At 41.3% G+C, this 19,724-nt stretch overlaps 1 protein-coding gene across 1 annotated transcript in view; it reads left to right on the forward strand.

Moving 5' to 3' along the window:
• The first annotated feature begins 4,694 nt into the window (after positions 1–4,694).
• The window catches only part of LOC128700225 (beta-mannosidase), a 143,161-nt gene continuing 128,131 nt past the window's right edge, over positions 4,695–19,724 (forward strand). The window contains 3 exon segments of the mRNA XM_070100814.1: positions 4,695–4,980; positions 11,112–11,318; positions 16,415–16,567. Coding sequence (XP_069956915.1) covers positions 11,117–11,318; positions 16,415–16,567 — 355 coding nt within the window. The 5' untranslated portion in view covers positions 4,695–4,980; positions 11,112–11,116.

A 19,724-nucleotide genomic window follows, 5' to 3' on the forward strand; every position in this document is an offset into this window, starting at 1 on the left:
CAATCATGATGGGGCTCTGTGACGAGACAACAATCATGATGGGGCTCTGTGACGAGACAACAATCATGTGGGGCTCTGTGACGAGACAACAATCATGATGGGGCTCTGTGACGAGACAACAATCATGATGGGGCTCTGTGACGAGACAACAATCATGTGGCTCTGTGACGAGACAACAATCATGATGGGGCTCTGTGACGAGACAACAATCATGATGTGGCTCTGTGACGAGACAACATTCATGATGTGGCTCTGTGACGAGACAACAATCATGATGGGGCTCTGTGACGAGACAACACTCATGATGTGGCTCTGTGACGAGACAACAATCATGATGGGGTTCTGTGACGAGACAACAATCATGATGGGGCTCTGTGACGAGACAACAATCATGATGGGGCTCTGTGACGAGACAACAATCATGATGGGGCTCTGTGACGAGACAACAATCATGATGTGGCTCTGTGACGAGACAACAATCATGATGTGGCTCTGTGACGAGACAACAATCATGATGTGGCTCTGTGACGAGACAACAATCATGATGGGGCTCTGTGACGAGACAACAATCATGATGGGGCTCTGTGACGAGACAACAATCATGATGGGGCTCTGTGACGAGACAACAATCATGATGGGGCTCTGTGACGAGACAACAATCATGATGGGGCTCTGTGACGAGACAACAATCGTGATGTGGCTCTGTGACGAGACAACAATCATGATGGGGCTCTGTGACGAGACAACAATCATGATGGGGCTCTGTGACGAGACAACGATCATGATGTGGCTCTGTGACGAGACAACAATCATGATGGGGCTCTGTGACGAGACAACAATCATGATGGGGCTCTGTGACGAGACAACAATCATGATATGGCTCTGTGACGAGACAACAATCATGATGGGGCTCTGTGACGAGACAACAATCATGATGGGGCTCTGTGACGAGACAACAATCATGATGGGGCTCTGTGACGAGACAGCGATGAAATATCCAATTTCAACTTATTTGTGAAGACTTGATACCACAAAACAAGTAGACTTGATTTTTAAACTAATTTAGTTCCTGAACACTAAACCATTAGTAGCAAATATCAAGGTCATGGATCTCCCTAACTTGAGATTCTCTAATTTGATAAATCTAAACTTGAGTTTGGTGAATTACTAAAATAAATCTAAGTTTGCTATATTATATTTTTACCCTGTGTTATACCTCTGCAACACCCAAATTTGTTTTTATAACTGGGGGGGGGGGGAGGTGGCATCAAGTTTTTTGAGATGTCGAGGATGGTCATGATGTAAATAAGGCTGGGAACCACTGGAATAATCTGAGCAGTTTTGTCGAGGACAGTTGATGATTGATCAACCTGTTCTGTAGTAATAATATTGGCAATACTTGTTCATTGAGGCACTTTCGTAAAAACACCAATTTCATGGGGTTTAAGAACAGATTTGTTAGAGAAAACAGCAAAGGAAGAGGAAGGAAAAATCTAGAGAATTGGGATAAAAGTTGGCGAGTGGGATGCATTGTGCTGTAATCGTGAATGAGCAATATAAGAGGCAAAATAATCACAGGGGTCGTTGAATAGTAGCTCTAGGCTTTTCGTGTTACATTCAACACATCTGAAACTTGCAATGTTGCTGTATTCAAAATAACAGAAATGGGGAAGAATGCCAAGTGCAAGAAAATATAGATAGCAGAGTAAAGCACATAAGCATAAACCATATAAAGCCCATGAGCACTGAATATGTAGTAATGACCAAGCAACCACAACATAATGGTTGCTTGGTCAAACATCCCTTCTGACTCCAAATCATTTCGCTATAAAATTCATTAAATTATCATTCAAAATGTGTCTGGCAATTGTTTTCAGGAAATTTCCTATTGTATTAAAGAAAATTGAGTCTAAGGCCAACACACTTAAACAGGAGATGATCCTTAAAAAGACTAACCCCGCTCAGCTCTACCAAATGCCGGTCAGACATAAGAGAGGGCAGGGAATGCAGATCCTAAGTACCTCTCAGTTCGTCAGTGTGGAACTACATTTACGACAGTCCAAAGAATTCATATAGGAATAGGAATCCAGCTTCAGGTTATGTACAATGTCCAGAATGATAAAGGAGTCGAGGATTGAAACACTTATGCAACATATGGGAATCTTTATTCAGGAAACGTTTCGCCACACAGTGGATTCATCAATCCAATACAAAGTAGAAAGGCATAAGGAGAGGAGGAGTTTGAGGTAATCAGTCCCTCAGCTTGGAATCGATGTGTTCAGTCCATCAATCTTGTAGAATGTACAGCATAGGGCCGTAGACGTGGCTTATATACTGTAGTGAAGTGAGGCGAAGCAGGAGGAGGTGGGTTCATAGTGGTATCATCCACTAGTCGAAGTAGGTCTTCGTGCAAAGGTTGGACAAGTGTTGAAGAATTCTTTGTAACAAGATCCCATGATGCCATGATCCTCAACTTGTCGGTTTTTCAAACCATTCATCACAACTGTCAGACACTGCAGCATCATGGGATCTTGTTACAAAGAATTCTTCAACACTTGTCAAAACTTTGGACGAAGACCTACTTCGACTAGTGGATGATACCACTATGACCCCACCTCCTCCTGCTTGGTCTCACCTCACTACAGTATACAAGCCACGTCTACGGCCCTGTGCTGTACATTCTACAAGATTGATGGACTGAACACATCGACTCCAGGCTCTGACAGTTGTTATGCATAAGTATCTCAATCCTCAACTTGTCGGTTTTTCAAACCATTCATCATAAAGGAGTCGAGTTTGAACAAACCAAAATTATTATTATATAATGAACATTCATCATGTTTTATAACTTCCGATTCTTTGACCTGCGGTCTTCTCTGACCTTTCCCCAGTCTTCATGACTTTGCACTTGGTGGGGTTAAACTCCAGGAGCCAGTTGCTGGACCAGACTTGCAGCCTGTCCAGATCCCTTTGTAGTCCTACTTGATCCTCATTCGACTAAATTCTTCGCATTAGCTTAAAATCGTCTGCAAACAGGGACACCTCTGAATCTATCCTTTCTGTAATGTCACTCACACATACACCAAAAACAGCACCAGCCCTAGGACTGACCCCTGTGGAACCCTGCTCGTCACAGGCTCCCACTCTGACACCTAGCATACCATGACTTCTCATTTTCACCCTCTTACATATTCTTTGATCCATTGCAGTGCCCTTCCTGTTATACCTGCCTGCTCCTCTAGATTTTCCACGAATCTCTTGTGTGGAACTGTGTCAAAAGCGTTCTTACAATCCAGAAATATGTAATCTATCTCTTCCCTCCCCGGTCTCTCTCTTGTCTTATGTCATCTTGCTGTAAAACTCCATTAGGTTTGTGACACAGAATTTCCCTTCCCTGAAACCGTGCTGGTTATCATGTATAAGCTCATTCCTTTCTAGGTGCTCCACCACTCTTCTGATAATCTTCTTCATGACTTTGCATAATATGCATGTCAGTGACACTGGTCTGTAGTTTAGTGCTGTCTGTCTCTCTCTTTTTTAAAAATTGGGACTATATTTGCTGTCTTCCACACCTCATGTAGTTGCCCTGTTTCGATAGATGTGTTGAAGATTGTCAGTGGCACACACAGCGCTTCTGCTCCCTTTCTCAGGACTCACGGAGAGATGTTCAGTCTCACTGAACAACTGCTAGTTCACTTAGCAGTCTCTTCACCTTCTCGATTGTATGTATTGTGTCCAGCAGTTGTTGGTGAACCCCACCATACCGTTTTCTGAAGTCCTTTCTATTTCCACTGAAAACACTTCCTTAAGAGGCACATAAGTTCCCCCGTCCTAAAATAACATGTTCATTTTTGCATTATAATTTACCTTGTCCATACTTACTATCGCATTTGCTTTGCCTGTGTCGTAAGGTGAAGTCCAGGATCCTTCCTTAATTCATAGTATGACTTAATAAATCTTTGAGGACAGTTGTGTTACTGAGACCTGAGCGAAGCTCAGGTGTTTGATGTGAACAAAAATGTTTATCCTGACTTGTGCTAGGCGTATAAGAAGTATCGACACAGGAGACTGAAAATATACTAAATGGTTATAACTATGACCATAATTTTTAAAGTGGTGTACCGGTAAGCCAGCCTCGGTCAGATGAACGCAAGTTCCAACAGCGGGTCATCATCTCAGACCCACGTCAGGAAACACTTGTCCTGCTTCCTGACTAACCTTAACTAACCCAAGGAGACTGAAAATAGTGTCAACACACGGCGTGCAAGTGGAATATGTATCCGGAATAGGAGCTTAGCTGATCTATAGGTAATGGGAAGTTTGGATAAATATTTTGAAATCAGAAGAGACCATTATGTAGCGCCCCACAGGGACCTATACTAGGCTCCTTATTGTTGATAATTTAATTTAGCAGTAAAAATAATGCATTACATACTGACTTAAGTCTTTTTTGGCGTGACTAAACATGCTAAATATTCTATGTAGAAGTCATAACTTACTCTAGAATAAGTTACGATTCTTATACAAACACATTCACAACATTCAGCTGAGACTGTAATATAGCGTTTTAGTAAATGAATATGACCATATTGGTGGAATGTCTTGTGCGCCAGTGTGGAAGGTGGTGTCAGTATCATGAGATTACTCTGCTATCTTATCTTCCTCACCCTCAGTGCCATTTTCTGAGGACTGTTGTGGCACACATGTGCAACTAGTGTCCTCCAAGACTTATACACATGACTGTTGCGTTGTTCATAACTTAAACATGTGCACGTTACTTTGTTTATAACTTAAACATGTGTTTAAAACATTCCTAATGACTTAAACATGGTCGTGTAGTGTCGTGCATAATTTGCATAAGTGTTACTTTGTGGATAACGTACATATGTGCATGTGGAGTTGAAGATGTCTAACACATGTGCGTGTGGAGTCGTGGATCACTTATACAGGTGTATTTGACGCAGTGGATAACTTACACATGTGCGTGTTACGTGGCGGGTAACTTACACATGTGCGTGTTACGTAGCGGGTAATTTACACATGTGTGTGTGTTACGTAGGGGGTAACTTACACATGTGTGTGTTACGTAGCGGGTAACTTACACATGTGTGTGTTACGCAGCGGGTAACTTACACATGTGTGTGTTACGCAGCGGGTAACTTACACATGTGTGTGTTACGTAGCGGGTAACTTACACATGTGTGTGTTACGTAGCGGGTAACTTACACATGTGTGTGTTACGTAGCGGGTAACTTACACATGTGTGTTACGTAGCGGGTAACTTACACATGTGTGTGTTACGTAGCTGGTAACTTACACATGTGTGTGTAACATCTATAATGCCTCCATATAATTATATATAATAAAATTTGGGCGCATAACCGTAATCAGTATTGTTTTATGACTGTGAACAGTGACGTAAAGTGACTGTGAACAGTGATGTAAAGTGACTGTGAACAGTGATGTAAAGTGACTGTGAACAGTGATGTAAAGTGACTGTGAACAGTGATGTAAAGTGACTGTGACCAATATTATTGACTGTGACCAATGTTAGTGACTGTGACCAATGTTAGTGACTGTGACCAATGTTAGTGACTGTGGCCAATGTTAGTGACTGTGACCAATGTTAGTGACTGTGATCAATGTATGACTGTGACCAATGTTAGTGACTGTGACCAATGTTAGTGACTGTGACCAATGTTAGTGACTGTGACCAATGTTAGTGACTGTGACCAATGTTAGTGACTGTGACCAATGTTAGTGACTGTGACCAATGTTAGTGACTGTGACCAATGTTAGTGACTGTGGCCAATGTTAGTGACTGTGACCAATGTTAGTGACTGTGGCCAATGTTAGTGACTGTGACCAATGTTAGTGACTGTGGCCAATGTTAGTGGCTGTGGCCAATGTTAGTGATTGTGACCAATGTTAGTGACTGTGGCCAATGTTAGTGACTGTGGTCAATGTTAGTGACTGTGGCCAATGTTAGTGACTGTGACCAATGTTAGTGACTGTGACCAATGTTAGTGACTGTGGCCAATGTTAGTGACTGTGACCAATGTTAGTGACTGTGGCCAATGTTAGTGACTGTGACCAATGTTAGTGACTGTGACCAATGTTAGTGTATGACTGTGACCAATATTATTGACTGTGGCCAATGTTAGTGACTGTGACCAATGTTAGTGACTGTGACCAATATTGACTGTGGCCAATGTTAGTGACTGTGACCATTATTGACTGTGACCAATGTTAGTGACTGTGGCCAATGTTAGTGTATGACTGTGACCAATATTATTGACTGTGACCAATGTTAGTGACTGTGGCCAATGTTAGTGACTGTGGCTAATGTTAGTGACTGTGGCCAATGTTAGTGACTGTGGCCAATGTTAGTGACTGTGACCAATGTTAGTGACTGTGACCAATGTTAGTGACTGTGACCAATGTTAGTGACTGTGACCAATGTTAGTGACTGTGACCAATGTTAGTGTGTGACTATGACCAATGTTAGGGTGTGACTGTGATCAATGTAATTGTGACCAGTGTTAGTGACTGTGACCAATGTTAGTGTGTGACTGTGGAAAAGTTAGTGATTGTGACCAATGTTAGTGTGTGACTGTGACTGAAGTTAGTGTGTGACTCACCAATGTTAGTGTTTGGCAGTGACCAATTGTAGTGTGTGACTGTAACCAATGTTGTGTGACTGTGACCAGTGATAGTGTGTGACTGTGACCAATGACAGTGTGTGAGTGACTGTGGCCAGTGTTGTGTGAATGTGATCAGTGTTTATGTGTGACTGTGAAATGTTAGTGTGTGACTGTGACCACTGTTAGTAACTGTGACCACTGATAGTGTGTGGCTGTGACCAGGGATAGTATGTGACTGTGACAAGGGATAGTGTGTGACTGTGACCAGGGATAGTGGGTCACTGTGACCAGTGTTGTGTAACTGTGGCAAGTGTTGCAGTTTTAGTCCGATGCTGCGAAAAGTGTTGTGTGACTGTAACCAGTGTTGTTACGTCACTGTAATCACTGTTGGTGTGTTGCTGTAACCAATGTTGTTACGTGACTGTAATCATTGTGATCACTACTGTGATTACAAACGGTGAGGTAGCAGCCGCCACCTCTGCTTTGTTGTGTACACTGATGAACCATATGATACCACATGTTATGTTACCAGCGTCTCTAGGGTGGCTACCAACAGTACACGCTGTGTGTGTCACACGCTAGGTGTGTGACTCGCACTGGGTGTGTGTCACACGCTGGGTGTGTGTCACACGCTGGGTGTGTGACTCACACTAGGTGTGTGTCACACACTGGGTGTGTGACAGGATCAACACTCACACCATACACCACCTACACTCCTCTCGTCACTCAACACCATCATTATTGATAAGCACCACCTACACTACTACTAACTTCTACTATCTATTACTAATAACACAATATCACTATCACTAACTACTTCTTGCTACTAGTAGTACTACTGACGCAATATCACTGACTATCACTAATTACTACTATCTAACAGTACTACTAACACAATATCACTATTACTACCTACTAGTACCACAAATACTTATATCACTCACTATTACTAACTCCTCTTATCTACTGGTACCACTAACACAATATCATTCACTATCAATGCCCACTAATACCACTATCACTTCTCATATCACTCACCATAAACATCCACTTTCATCACCTTTGTAGCTTTAAACAACAACAGTGTCTCCACCACCACCACATACATCACTCACAACACCACCATCATCACCACATACATCACTCACAACACCGCCATCATCACCACATACATCACTCAACACCATCATCACCACATACATCACTCAACACCATCACCACATACATCACTCACAACACCACCATCATCACCACATACATCACTCACAACACCACCATCATCACCACATACATCACTCACAACACCACCATCATCACCACATACATCACTCACAACACCACCATCATCACATACATCACTCACAACACCACCATCATCACATACATCACTCACAACACCACCATCATCACCACATACATCACTCAACACCATCATCACCACATACATCACTCACAACACCACCATCATCATCACATACATCACTCACAACACCACCATCATCACATACATCACTCACAACACCACCATCATCACATACATCACTCACAACACCACCATCATCACCACATACATCACTCAACACCATCATCACCACATACATCACTCACAACACCACCATCATCATCACATACATCACTCACAACACCACCATCATCACATACATCACTCACAACACCACCATCATCACATACATCACTCACAACACCACCATCATCATCACATACATCACTCACAACACCACCATCATCACATACATCACTCACAACACCACCATCATCACATACATCACTCACAACACCACCATCATCACCACATACATCACTCAACACCATCATCACCACATACATCACTCACAACACCACCATCATCATCACATACATCACTCACAACACCACCATCATCACATACATCACTCACAACACCACCATCATCACATACATCACTCACAACACCACCATCATCACCACATACATCACTCAACACCATCATCACCACATACATCACTCACAACACCACCATCATCACCACATACATCACTCACAACACCACCATCATCACCACATACATCACTCACAACACCACCATCATCACCACATACATCACTCACAACACCACCATCATCACATACATCACTCACAACACCACCATCATCACCACATACATCACTCAACACCATCATCACCACATACGTCACTCACAACACCACCATCATCACCACATACATCACTCACAACACCACCATCATCACCACATACATCACTCACAACACCACCATCATCACCACATACATCACTCACAACACCACCATCATCACCACATACATCACTCAACACCATCATCACCACATACATCACTCAACACCATCATCACCACATACATCACTCACAACACCACCATCATCACCACATACATCACTCACAACACCACCATCATCACCACATACATCACTCACAACACCACCATCATCACCACATACATCACTCACAACACCACCATCATCACCACATACATCACTCAACACCATCATCACCACATACATCACTCAACACCATCATCACCACATACATCACTCACAACACCACCATCATCACCACATACATCACTCACAACACCACCATCATCACCACATACATCACTCACAACACCACCATCATCACCACATACATCACTCACAACACCACCATCATCACCACATACATCACTCAACACCATCATCAACACGTACACGTATGACACAACCACCACATACATCCCTCACCACTAACATACATCATACCACCACCACTATTACGGACACAGGTACATAAATAAAGTCCTGTTGTACCTGGTCATAAATCAAGTCTTTAGATAAGGAACAATCCAAGAAAATAATAGCAAAGGTAAACACAAGAGGTTGTTTTTTAGAACCTGTATATTCCCTTCACCAAGACAATTACAGTTTGTACACAGTGTATATCATCAACAGAACCACAATGAAATAGAGATCAAAGAACCACACATACTACACTTGGTTTTACACCTTAAGATAGAGCAGTACGTATGAATGTATTCGACCAGGATTAGTGAGTGTATTCCATTCGGTCAGGTGTAAAAACATAACCTCATATAACTTCATATAATCTCATATAACCTCAGCTGGGGCAAGCTCTCACACAGTTCAATACACAAATAACCCGCACGTAGAAGAGAGGAGCTTGCGACGACGTGACTTTGTAAATGGTCCAAGTCGGACCGGAACGTCGTCTTAAGCTTCTCTCTTCTATGTTCGGGTTATTTGTGTATTGTTCCAGTCACGGTATTGTGCCTTTTTGTTATTTATTCTCACACAGTTGGTTGGTATTTTGGACTTAACAGAGAATCAGAGCAGCGGGGCCCCTAAATAAACTGCTTTTATCCGACTGTCAGTTTGGCTGGTCTAGAAGGTGTGCACAAATACGTAAGATGAATGCTGAATAAATTGTAATTTATACAGTACCCCCCCCCACCCCCAGAGCACCATAACAGCTAGGAATATTGCATCCCTCAATTAGGAAGCGTGTTACCGTGGAACAAATTTAAGAAAAACTAGTTAACAGAACTGCCGTTCCGTTCATACCATCCTACCCAGTTGGCAGCGCTTCAACAAAAATTAAAAGGGACAATAAACAGTATGGCTAACAAAGGTCCAAGACAACTGCAGATGTGTGTCCTCACCAAAAGACATTATTGTGGGTTTTGTAAAGAATTCCTGTTATTAAAACATATAGATCACCCAGTAAGAGGAATAAAGGTATAAAACTACCTATCACTCTAATCCTAACCATACATATTCATATAATAAATCCTAGTAAGTAAGCCCTGGAGAGTGAGTCCACTACTGTGATGGCCTTTCCAGAGGTGTGCTTGATCAACATATTATATAGTTGGAGTCTTAACGCCCAGCACATTAAACGAACATTTCTATTCCATATAGAACTCAGATATTATGGTTGCCGAACACCTGAGCCACATGCGAGAGGATAACACACAGTAGAATAATGAACGAGAGAGCAAAGAGTTACACTGTATACTTAGCTTCACACCTTATGACTATATTCACACTTCCTCCATCACAACATACACGCCTCACATTTCCTCCATCACAACATACACGCCTCACACTTCCTCCATCACAACATACACGCCTCACATTTCCTCGATCACAATATACCTGCCTCACACTTCCTCCATCACAACATACACGCCTCACATTTCCTCCATCAAAATATACCTGCCTCACACTTCCTCCATCACAACATACACGCCTCACATTTCCTCCATCACAACATACACGCCTCACACTTCCTCCATCGCAACATACACGCCTCACACTTCCTCCATCACTACATACACGCCTCACACTTCCTCCATCACAACATACACTCCTCACAACACCTCCATCACATCACTCAGAGCATCGTCTATGACTCTCCTACCACCACCTTCAGACTAGATGGCTCCTAACCCACTCAGTCGTGAGAGAGAGGCACGCAGGGAGGGTGCTTGGTGGCGTGTGTACAGTCCCTCTCTGGTGTGTCTGGCTATCATGTGCCTAGCCACCATCTACCTCGCCTATGCTGCCTTCGCCTCCACCCACCTGCGACCATCAGACATCATCGTAAACTCACAGTGGTCTCTCTCCTCCAGCAACCACTGTAAGGCTCACTCCCTAGTCCCGTTATTGTCTAGTTCAAGTACCGTATTTTCCGGCATATAAGGCGCACTATCATATAACACTCTGTTTCCAAGCAGTTGTAACGTAACGTTAGTAAACAACTGCTAAAGCGTAACCCAAAGCCTACCCTTGACCCTGACCTTGAGCGTATAAGGCGCAGGGTAGTTTTCCAAGACCTTCTCGTGGAAAAAAGAGCGTGTTATACGCCGGAAAATACGCTGTGTTAGTCTGTATGATCGCTCGTTACACTGTATGTCTATACGATCGCTCGTTACACTGTATGATCGCTCGTTTCACTGTATGATCGCTCGTTACACTGTATGATCGCTCGTTACACTGTATGATCGCTCGTTACACTGTATGATCGCTCGTTTCACTGTATGATCGCTCGTTACACTGTATGATCGCTCGTTTCACTGTACGATCGCTCGTTTCACTGTATGATCGCTCGTTTCACTGTATGATCGCTCGTTACACTGTATGATCGCTCGTTACACAGTATGATCGCTCGTTACATTGTCTGTATGATTGTTCGTTACACTGTATGATCGCTCGTTACACTGTATGATCGCTCGTTACACTGTATGATCGCTCGTTTCACTGTACGATCGCTCGTTTCACTGTATGATCGCTCGTTACACTGTATTATCGCTCGTTACATTGTCTGTATGATCGCTCGTTACACTGTATGATCGCTCGTTACACTGTATGATCGCTCGTTACACTGTATGATCGCTCGTTACATTGTATGATCGCTCGTTACATTGTCTGTATGATCGCTCGTTACACTGTATGATCGCTCGTTACACTGTATGATCGCTCGTTACACTGTATGATCGCTCGTTACATTGTATGATCGCTCGTTACATTGTATGATCGCTCGTTACACTGTATGATCGCTCGTTACATTGTCTGTATGATCGCTCGTTACACTGTATGATCACTCGATACACTGTATGATCGCTCGTTACACTGTATGATCGCTCGTTACACTGTACGATCGCTCGTTACACTGTATGATCGCTCGTTACACTGTATGATCGCTCGTTACGCTGTATGGTCGCTCGTTACACTGTATGATCGCTCGTTACACTGTATGATCGCTCGTTACACTGTATGATCGCTCGTTACATTGTCTGTATGATCGCTCGTTACACTGTATGATCGCTCGTTACACTGTATGATCGCTCGTTACATTGTCTGTATGATCGCTCGTTACACTGTATGATCGCTCGTTACATTGTATGATCGCTCGTTACATTGTATGATCGCTCGTTACACTGTATGATCGCTCGTTACATTGTCTGTATGATCGCTCGTTACACTGTATGATCGCTCGTTGCATTGTCTGTATGATCGCTCGTTACACTGTATGATCGCTCGTTACACTGTATGATCGCTCGTTACACTGTATGTTCGCTCGTTACACTGTATGATCGCTCGTTACACTGTATGATCGCTCGTTACACTGTATGATCGCTCGTTACACTGTATGATCGCTCGTTACACTGTATGATCGCTCGTTACACTGTATGATCGCTCGTTACACTGTATGATCGCTCGTTACACTGTATGATCACTCGTTACACTGTATGATCGCTCGTTACACTGTATGATCGCTCGTTACATTGTATGATCGCTCGTTACACTGTATGATCGCTCGTTACATTGTCTGTATGATCGCTCGTTACACTGTATGATCGCTCGTTACATTGTCTGTATGATCGCTCGTTACATTGTCTGTATGAACATTAAAATGGTATAAAATACCGACAGGTTGTTAGGTAAGACACATATGCAACAGTTAGGTATCTTTATTTCGAAACGTTTCGCTTACACAGTAGGCTTCTTCAGTCGAGTACAGAAAAGTTGATAGAAGCAAAAGATACTTGAAGACGATGTAATCAGTCCATCACCCTTAAAGTTTTGAGGTTGTCAGTCCCTCAGTCTGGAGAAGAGCATTGTTCCATAGTATGAAACAATATGGAGATGAAACTGTTGTCCAGAGGGCTGAAGAAGGGTTGTTGAAGTGGTTCGGACATGTAGATAGAATGGAACAAAACAGAATGACTTCGAGAGTGTTTAAATCTGTAATGGAGGGAAGACCGGGTAGGGGTCGGCCTAGGACAGGTTGGAGGGAGGGGGTAAAGGAGATTTTGTGTGCAAGGGGCTTAGACTTCCAGCAAGCATGCGTGAGCGTGTTTGATAGGAGTGAATGGAGACAAATGGTTTTTAATACTTGACGTGCTGTTGGAGTGTGAGCAAAGTAACATTTATGAAGGGATTCAGGGAAACCGACAGGCCGGACTTGAGTCCTGGAGATGGGAAGTACAGTGTCTGCACTCTGAAGGAGGGGTGTTAATGTTACAGCTTATAACTGTAGTGTAAAGCACCCCTCTGGCAAGACAGTGATGGAGTGAATGATATAAGTTTTTCTTTTGTGAGCCTCCCTGCCTTAGTGGGAATCGGCCGATGTATTAATAAAATAAATCATATTCCCCCTAATTCTACGCTTTTTCAGAGAGTACAGACTCAGGGCCCTCAGTCAATCCTAATAGGGAAGATTTCTGATACGCTGGATAAACTTTGTCATCCTCCTTTGTACGTTTTCCAGTGTATTTATATCCATCCATCGTTCTTAATGTTGGTTTTTGTCGATTGTTTTCACGTTATTATAAAGTTATGAGCTCTTAAATGAATTTTTAAGTAACATCGAGCGGCGCTGTGCTTTGCTGATAGAAACATTTTCCAACGTGAAGCACGTAGTTACATGGGCCTGTTAAAAGTGCTCCTCCCTTGTAGGGTTGTTATGCAATGATTATCGCAATTATTATTATTATTGTTGTTGTTGTTGTTGTTGTTGTTGTTGTTGTTAAGGAAAGTCACCCAAAAGAGAGGAAGCCTTTAAAAAATAATTTACTAACTCTAAAATTTCAGTAAAATTGTAAGTATAAGAGTTGACGGTGTCTTCAACCTCCTGGAGATTAAAGAACCATTAAATTAAATTAAATATTATAACTATAAAGATTAATCACACGCACTATAATCAGAACCTGAGGTCTAGAACAAGGACTCTCCGATATATTTAATGAATATTAAAATGGTATACAAAACCGACTTATTGATAAGTAAGTCACATGTGCAACAGTTAGGTATCTTTATTACGAAACGTTTCGCCTACACAGTAGGCTTCTGTTGAGTACAAAAAAGTTGGCAGAAGCATTAGAGATGAGAAGACGATGTAATCAGTCCATTATCCTTGAAGTCGTAGTTTCCAGGTGGTCAGTCCCTCAGTCTGGAGAAGAGTTTTGTTCCATAGTATGAAACAATGTGAAGTTAAAGAGACAGTATGGAGACTTATATACTGTCAGAAGGAGAAGTGTAGTTCAACCATTCTCACTTGAAAAAGTTGCCCGAAGTGTTTTCTGTTCTGTACCAAGATACCATTGTGTTGCAGTGTCTGACAGTCCCTTTCTGACAGTATATAAGTCTCCATATTGTCGTTATGACCACATACACTCATCTCGACCCACCAGTGAAGAAAATGATCTTATTAGAACTGAGATGACTCCCAATAATTTGAAAATACGAGCCTGAGAGTGAATCAAATGCTGTAAAACTCGTTATTAAGAGAGATAAAAACTGGGGATACACATATTCTTTCATAGCTAATAATTTTAAAGTTCTCGTTGTTTCCCTGTCTCCACCTTCATCACTCATAGTCTGTACTTCAAGGGCTCACTAGTTTATTATTACCTTACAGCATTATAATAAGACCGATTCATCACTCTCATCACGTAAAAATTCATCGAAATCTTCACTTTTTATCTCTTCACTTGGTAAATCACTAACACATTTGGGATCCTATAAGAGGTGGGGGCTAAGAGACGAGACTTGAAAACTACATATACTCAGGCACATATATGCTACCATATATACACACGTACATATACGCTACCACGTACGTTACCACATATACACATGTACATAGAGGCTACCATATATACACACTTACATATGAGTTACTACAGTACACAGCCATATATGACTCAGCTAAGCTTCATTCAGAAAACTGTTTTTAAAATGACACAATTTCCTGAACCCTCACACAGCAGCACACATCACCAAGCTTACTCAAGATTTAATGCATGAATTCAACATAGCGTCTAAAATTCATTTTCTAGCACGGGATAATGCCATGTTTTGTATATACACTTCAGATGGCTCTCCATGATTGTATTCTGGGACAGAAGGATATAAAAGTTATTGTGAACCGATTCAGTCTTTTCTAACCTGCAGTAAACTAGAGATTTTTCAAGAACAATAACGTACAATTTTAATGAGAATAACTTTTACTGAGAATAACACTTACGTTAGATCACCTCTGTGGACAGATTTTTTTTTTTTGATTGGCGTAAACAGAATTTTATTGTTATGACATCTCTTTCTGTAAAAGAGTATTTCAGAAAACAATTTTATGTGTTGGTGAAAATAAATTGTGTGATCTCGGAAATACTGTGCCAAGTACAATATTTGAAATATTTCATAAAGCTTCAAGTGAACTAAGATTCTCAGGCTTGGGTAACACACTATCATCTCTCATAGTAAAGTAAAAGGACACAAGTGCAACTAATGTGACATTTATTGTGGCAACGTTTCGCTCTCCAGGAGCTTTATCAAGCCATTACGTAATGGTTTGATAAAGCTCCTGGAGAGCGAAACGTTGCCACAATAAATGTCACATTAGTTGCACTTGTGTCCTTTTACTTTACATATTGTCGGTAATTCTACCAACTTTATTACAATCTCTCATAGTGTCAGTGGTAATTAGGTTCGACAGTTACACCACTGACTACAACACGATATTCAACACAATTCTGTCTCCCGATAAAAGAACAACTTCTTCAGCGTCAATGCAACAGATGAGTTTTGTCAATCTAGGCTTCCTCATTTAAGAATTTGTCGCTTCCCTGTTATTATTATTATTATTATTATAATCACCTTGTGATAATGATAGCCACCCACCACTTTGTTCAAGCTATATTTCGTAGTAATGAGACGTTTTGTATTGTATAGCGGTGACGGTGAGCGGGACAGTACCTGGTGGGGTGTACTCAGACTTGCTCCTGGCTGACGTTCTCACCGGAGGTGACCTCTACTACCGCTACAATGACCTCGACTACCGCTGGGTCGCTGAAGAAAACTGGACCTACTCTACTCTTGTACAAGGTTGGTTGATTGCCAGGGTATTTTGCGTGACAGGAGAAATCTAAAAAACTCAGCTCAAGAGCATATAAACAGAGGAGCACTGACTAATGTTAGGCAGTTCCACCATACCAACATATTTGTCCATTTGGCAAATGGTCTCATTAATCTTCAACTCGGCGGCTAAGTCAGTAAATGTCTATATACTATCTAAATCTTCATTTAACAACCGTAAAGAATTATCTTCAGTTCTTCATGGATTTAATAGTATCAGATCCCTCTTTATATATACTTGTCTTCCATATTATATTTCGATTATTCTCGCCTCATTCTATCAGAAGTGTAGGTTCATAGCTCTAAATAATATTTTTAGGAAAACTTATTCAGTGACTTAATTTAGTTATCCCTTTTAATACATTCTCAATTGCAACTCAACATATTTTATTTGGAAACGTTTTTCTAACTGGCAGCTGAGTCAATCCTTTCCAGTACACACACACAATATATATATATATATATATATATATATATATATATATATATATATATATATATATATATATATATATATATATATATGTATATACATATATATATATATATATTAATAATTATATAGGGAGGTACCACCGCTAGAACTTTACTGGGGACCCTCATCCTCCGAGAAGAGAATAAACGTACCTCAGGGAAAACTCAAAGCTCTCCCCGGAGCTGTTTGAATATTTTCTTCTCCTGCCACCCCCTATGTATGCATGTATATATATATATATATATATATATATATATATATATATATATATATATATATATAAGGAATTCGCGAGAGCATGCGAAATATACACAAACACTGATCTCTGGCTGAAGGAGACTCGAACCTACGAACCTTAGGACAAGGTACGCAGTGCTTTACCAATCTACCCACACTGGACCAATACCTTGGCGTGTAGCATGAGCTACACGTTTGATCCAAGGCAGCCAGCTTTCAGGGAGAAGGCTTACAGCTTATCATCTCATCCCCTGCATGCATCAGCCTTACTAGAGATTTGAACAATGCAAGGAATTCGCGAGAGCATGCGAAATATACACAAACACTGATCTCTGGCTGAAGGAGACTCGACCCTGAAAGCTGGCTGCCTTGGATCAAACGTGTAGCGCATGCTACACGCCAAGGTATTGGTCCAGTGTGGGTAGATTGGTAAATCACTGCGTACCTTGTCCTAAGGTTCGTAGGTTCGAGTCTCCTTCAGCCAGAGATCAGTGTTATATATATATATATATATATATATATATATATATATATATATATATATATATATATATATGCAAAACAACCACTCTGAAAGAATAGAGAAATTCCAAGCGCTTTCGTGACTACTCACATTATCAAGGAACTATCTAACTAGTTCCTTGATAATGTGAGTAGTCACGAAAGCGCTTGGAATTTCTCTATTCTTTCAGAGTGGTTGTTTTGCATATTTTGAAATCACCTGTTTACTGTGATCTTATTGCATATATATATATATATATATATATATATATATATATATATACATATATATATATATATATATATATATATATATATATATATATATATATATATATATATGTCGTGCCGAATATGTAAAACTGGTCAATTAGCAAGAACTCATTTAAAATTAAGTTCTTTCTAAAATTTTCTCTTATACGTTTAAAGATATATATTTTTCATTAATGTTAATGTAAAAATTTATAATTTTGTACCAAAAGAATCTTAGAAAACTTACCTAACCTTATTATAACAAGAACAATTTATTTTAGCCTAACCCAACTAAATATATTTTAAATACGTTTGCAATAATTTAGTACTAAACAAACACAATCAAATATATTTTTTTCGTTAGGTTTAGAATGATTTTGGCGAAATTATTGCATAAATAAATTTTCGCTTGTCCTATATGGCAAGATGAGCGTTGCTATTTAAGCCAAGATCGCAAGTTCTGCCTATTCGGCACGACATATATATATATATATATATATGTGTGTGTGTGTGTGTGTGTGTGTGTGTGTGTGTGTGTGTGTGTGTGTGTGTGTGTGTGTGTGTGTGTGTTAGTTAGTTACCATTTTGTCCAAGGCACATGTCGATTAGACACTAGGCCTGTTGTATATGCGCGCGCGCGCGTGTGTGTGTGTGTGTGTGTGTGTGTGTGTGTGTGTGTGTGTGTGTGTGTGTGTGTGTGTGTGTGTGTGTGTCTGTGTGTGTGTGTGTGTGTCTGTGTGTGTATGTGTGTGTGTATGTGTATATGTATGTGTATGTGTGTGTGTGTACTCACCTAGTTGAGGTTGTACTCACCTAGTTGAGGTTGCGGGGGTCGAGTCCGAGCTCCTGGCCCCGCCTCTTCACTGATCGCTACTAGGTCACTCTCCCTGAGCCGTGAGCTTTATCATACCTCTGCTTAAAGCTATGTATGGATCCTGCCTCCACTACATCGCTTCCCAAACTATTCCACTTACTGACTACTCTGTGGCTGAAGAAATACTTCCTAACATCCCTGTGATTCATCTGTGTCTTCAGCTTCCAACTGTGTCCCCTTGTTACTGTGTCCAATCTCTGGAACATCCTGTCTTTGTCCACCTTGTCAATTCCTCTCAGTATTTTGTATGTCGTTATCATGTCCCCCCTATCTCTCCTGTCCTCCAGTGTCGTCAGGTTGATTTCCCTTAACCTCTCCTCGTAGGACATACCTCTTAGCTCTGGGACTAGTCTTGTTGCAAACCTTTGCACTTTCTCTAGTTTCTTTACGTGCTTGGCTAGGTGTGGGTTCCAAACTGGTGCCGCATACTCCAATATGGGCCTAACGTATACGGTGTACAGGGTCCTGAACGATTCCTTATTAAGATGTCGGAATGCTGTTCTGAGGTTTGCTAGGCGCCCATATGCTGCAGCAGTTATTTGGTTGATGTGCGCTTCAGGAGATGTGCCTGGTGTTATACTCACCCCAAGATCTTTTTCCTTGAGTGAGGTTTGTAGTCTCTGACCCCCTAGACTGTACTCCGTCTGCGGCCTTCTTTGCCCTTCCCCAATCTTCATGACTTTGCACTTGGTGGGATTGAACTCCAAGAGCCAATTGCTGGACCAGGTCTGCAGCCTGTCCAGATCCCTTTGTAGTTCTGCCTGGTCTTCGATCGAGTGTATTCTTCT

This window comes from Cherax quadricarinatus, chromosome 74 (assembly GCF_038502225.1).
Source record: "Cherax quadricarinatus isolate ZL_2023a chromosome 74, ASM3850222v1, whole genome shotgun sequence".
Taxonomy (NCBI): domain Eukaryota; kingdom Metazoa; phylum Arthropoda; class Malacostraca; order Decapoda; family Parastacidae; genus Cherax; species Cherax quadricarinatus.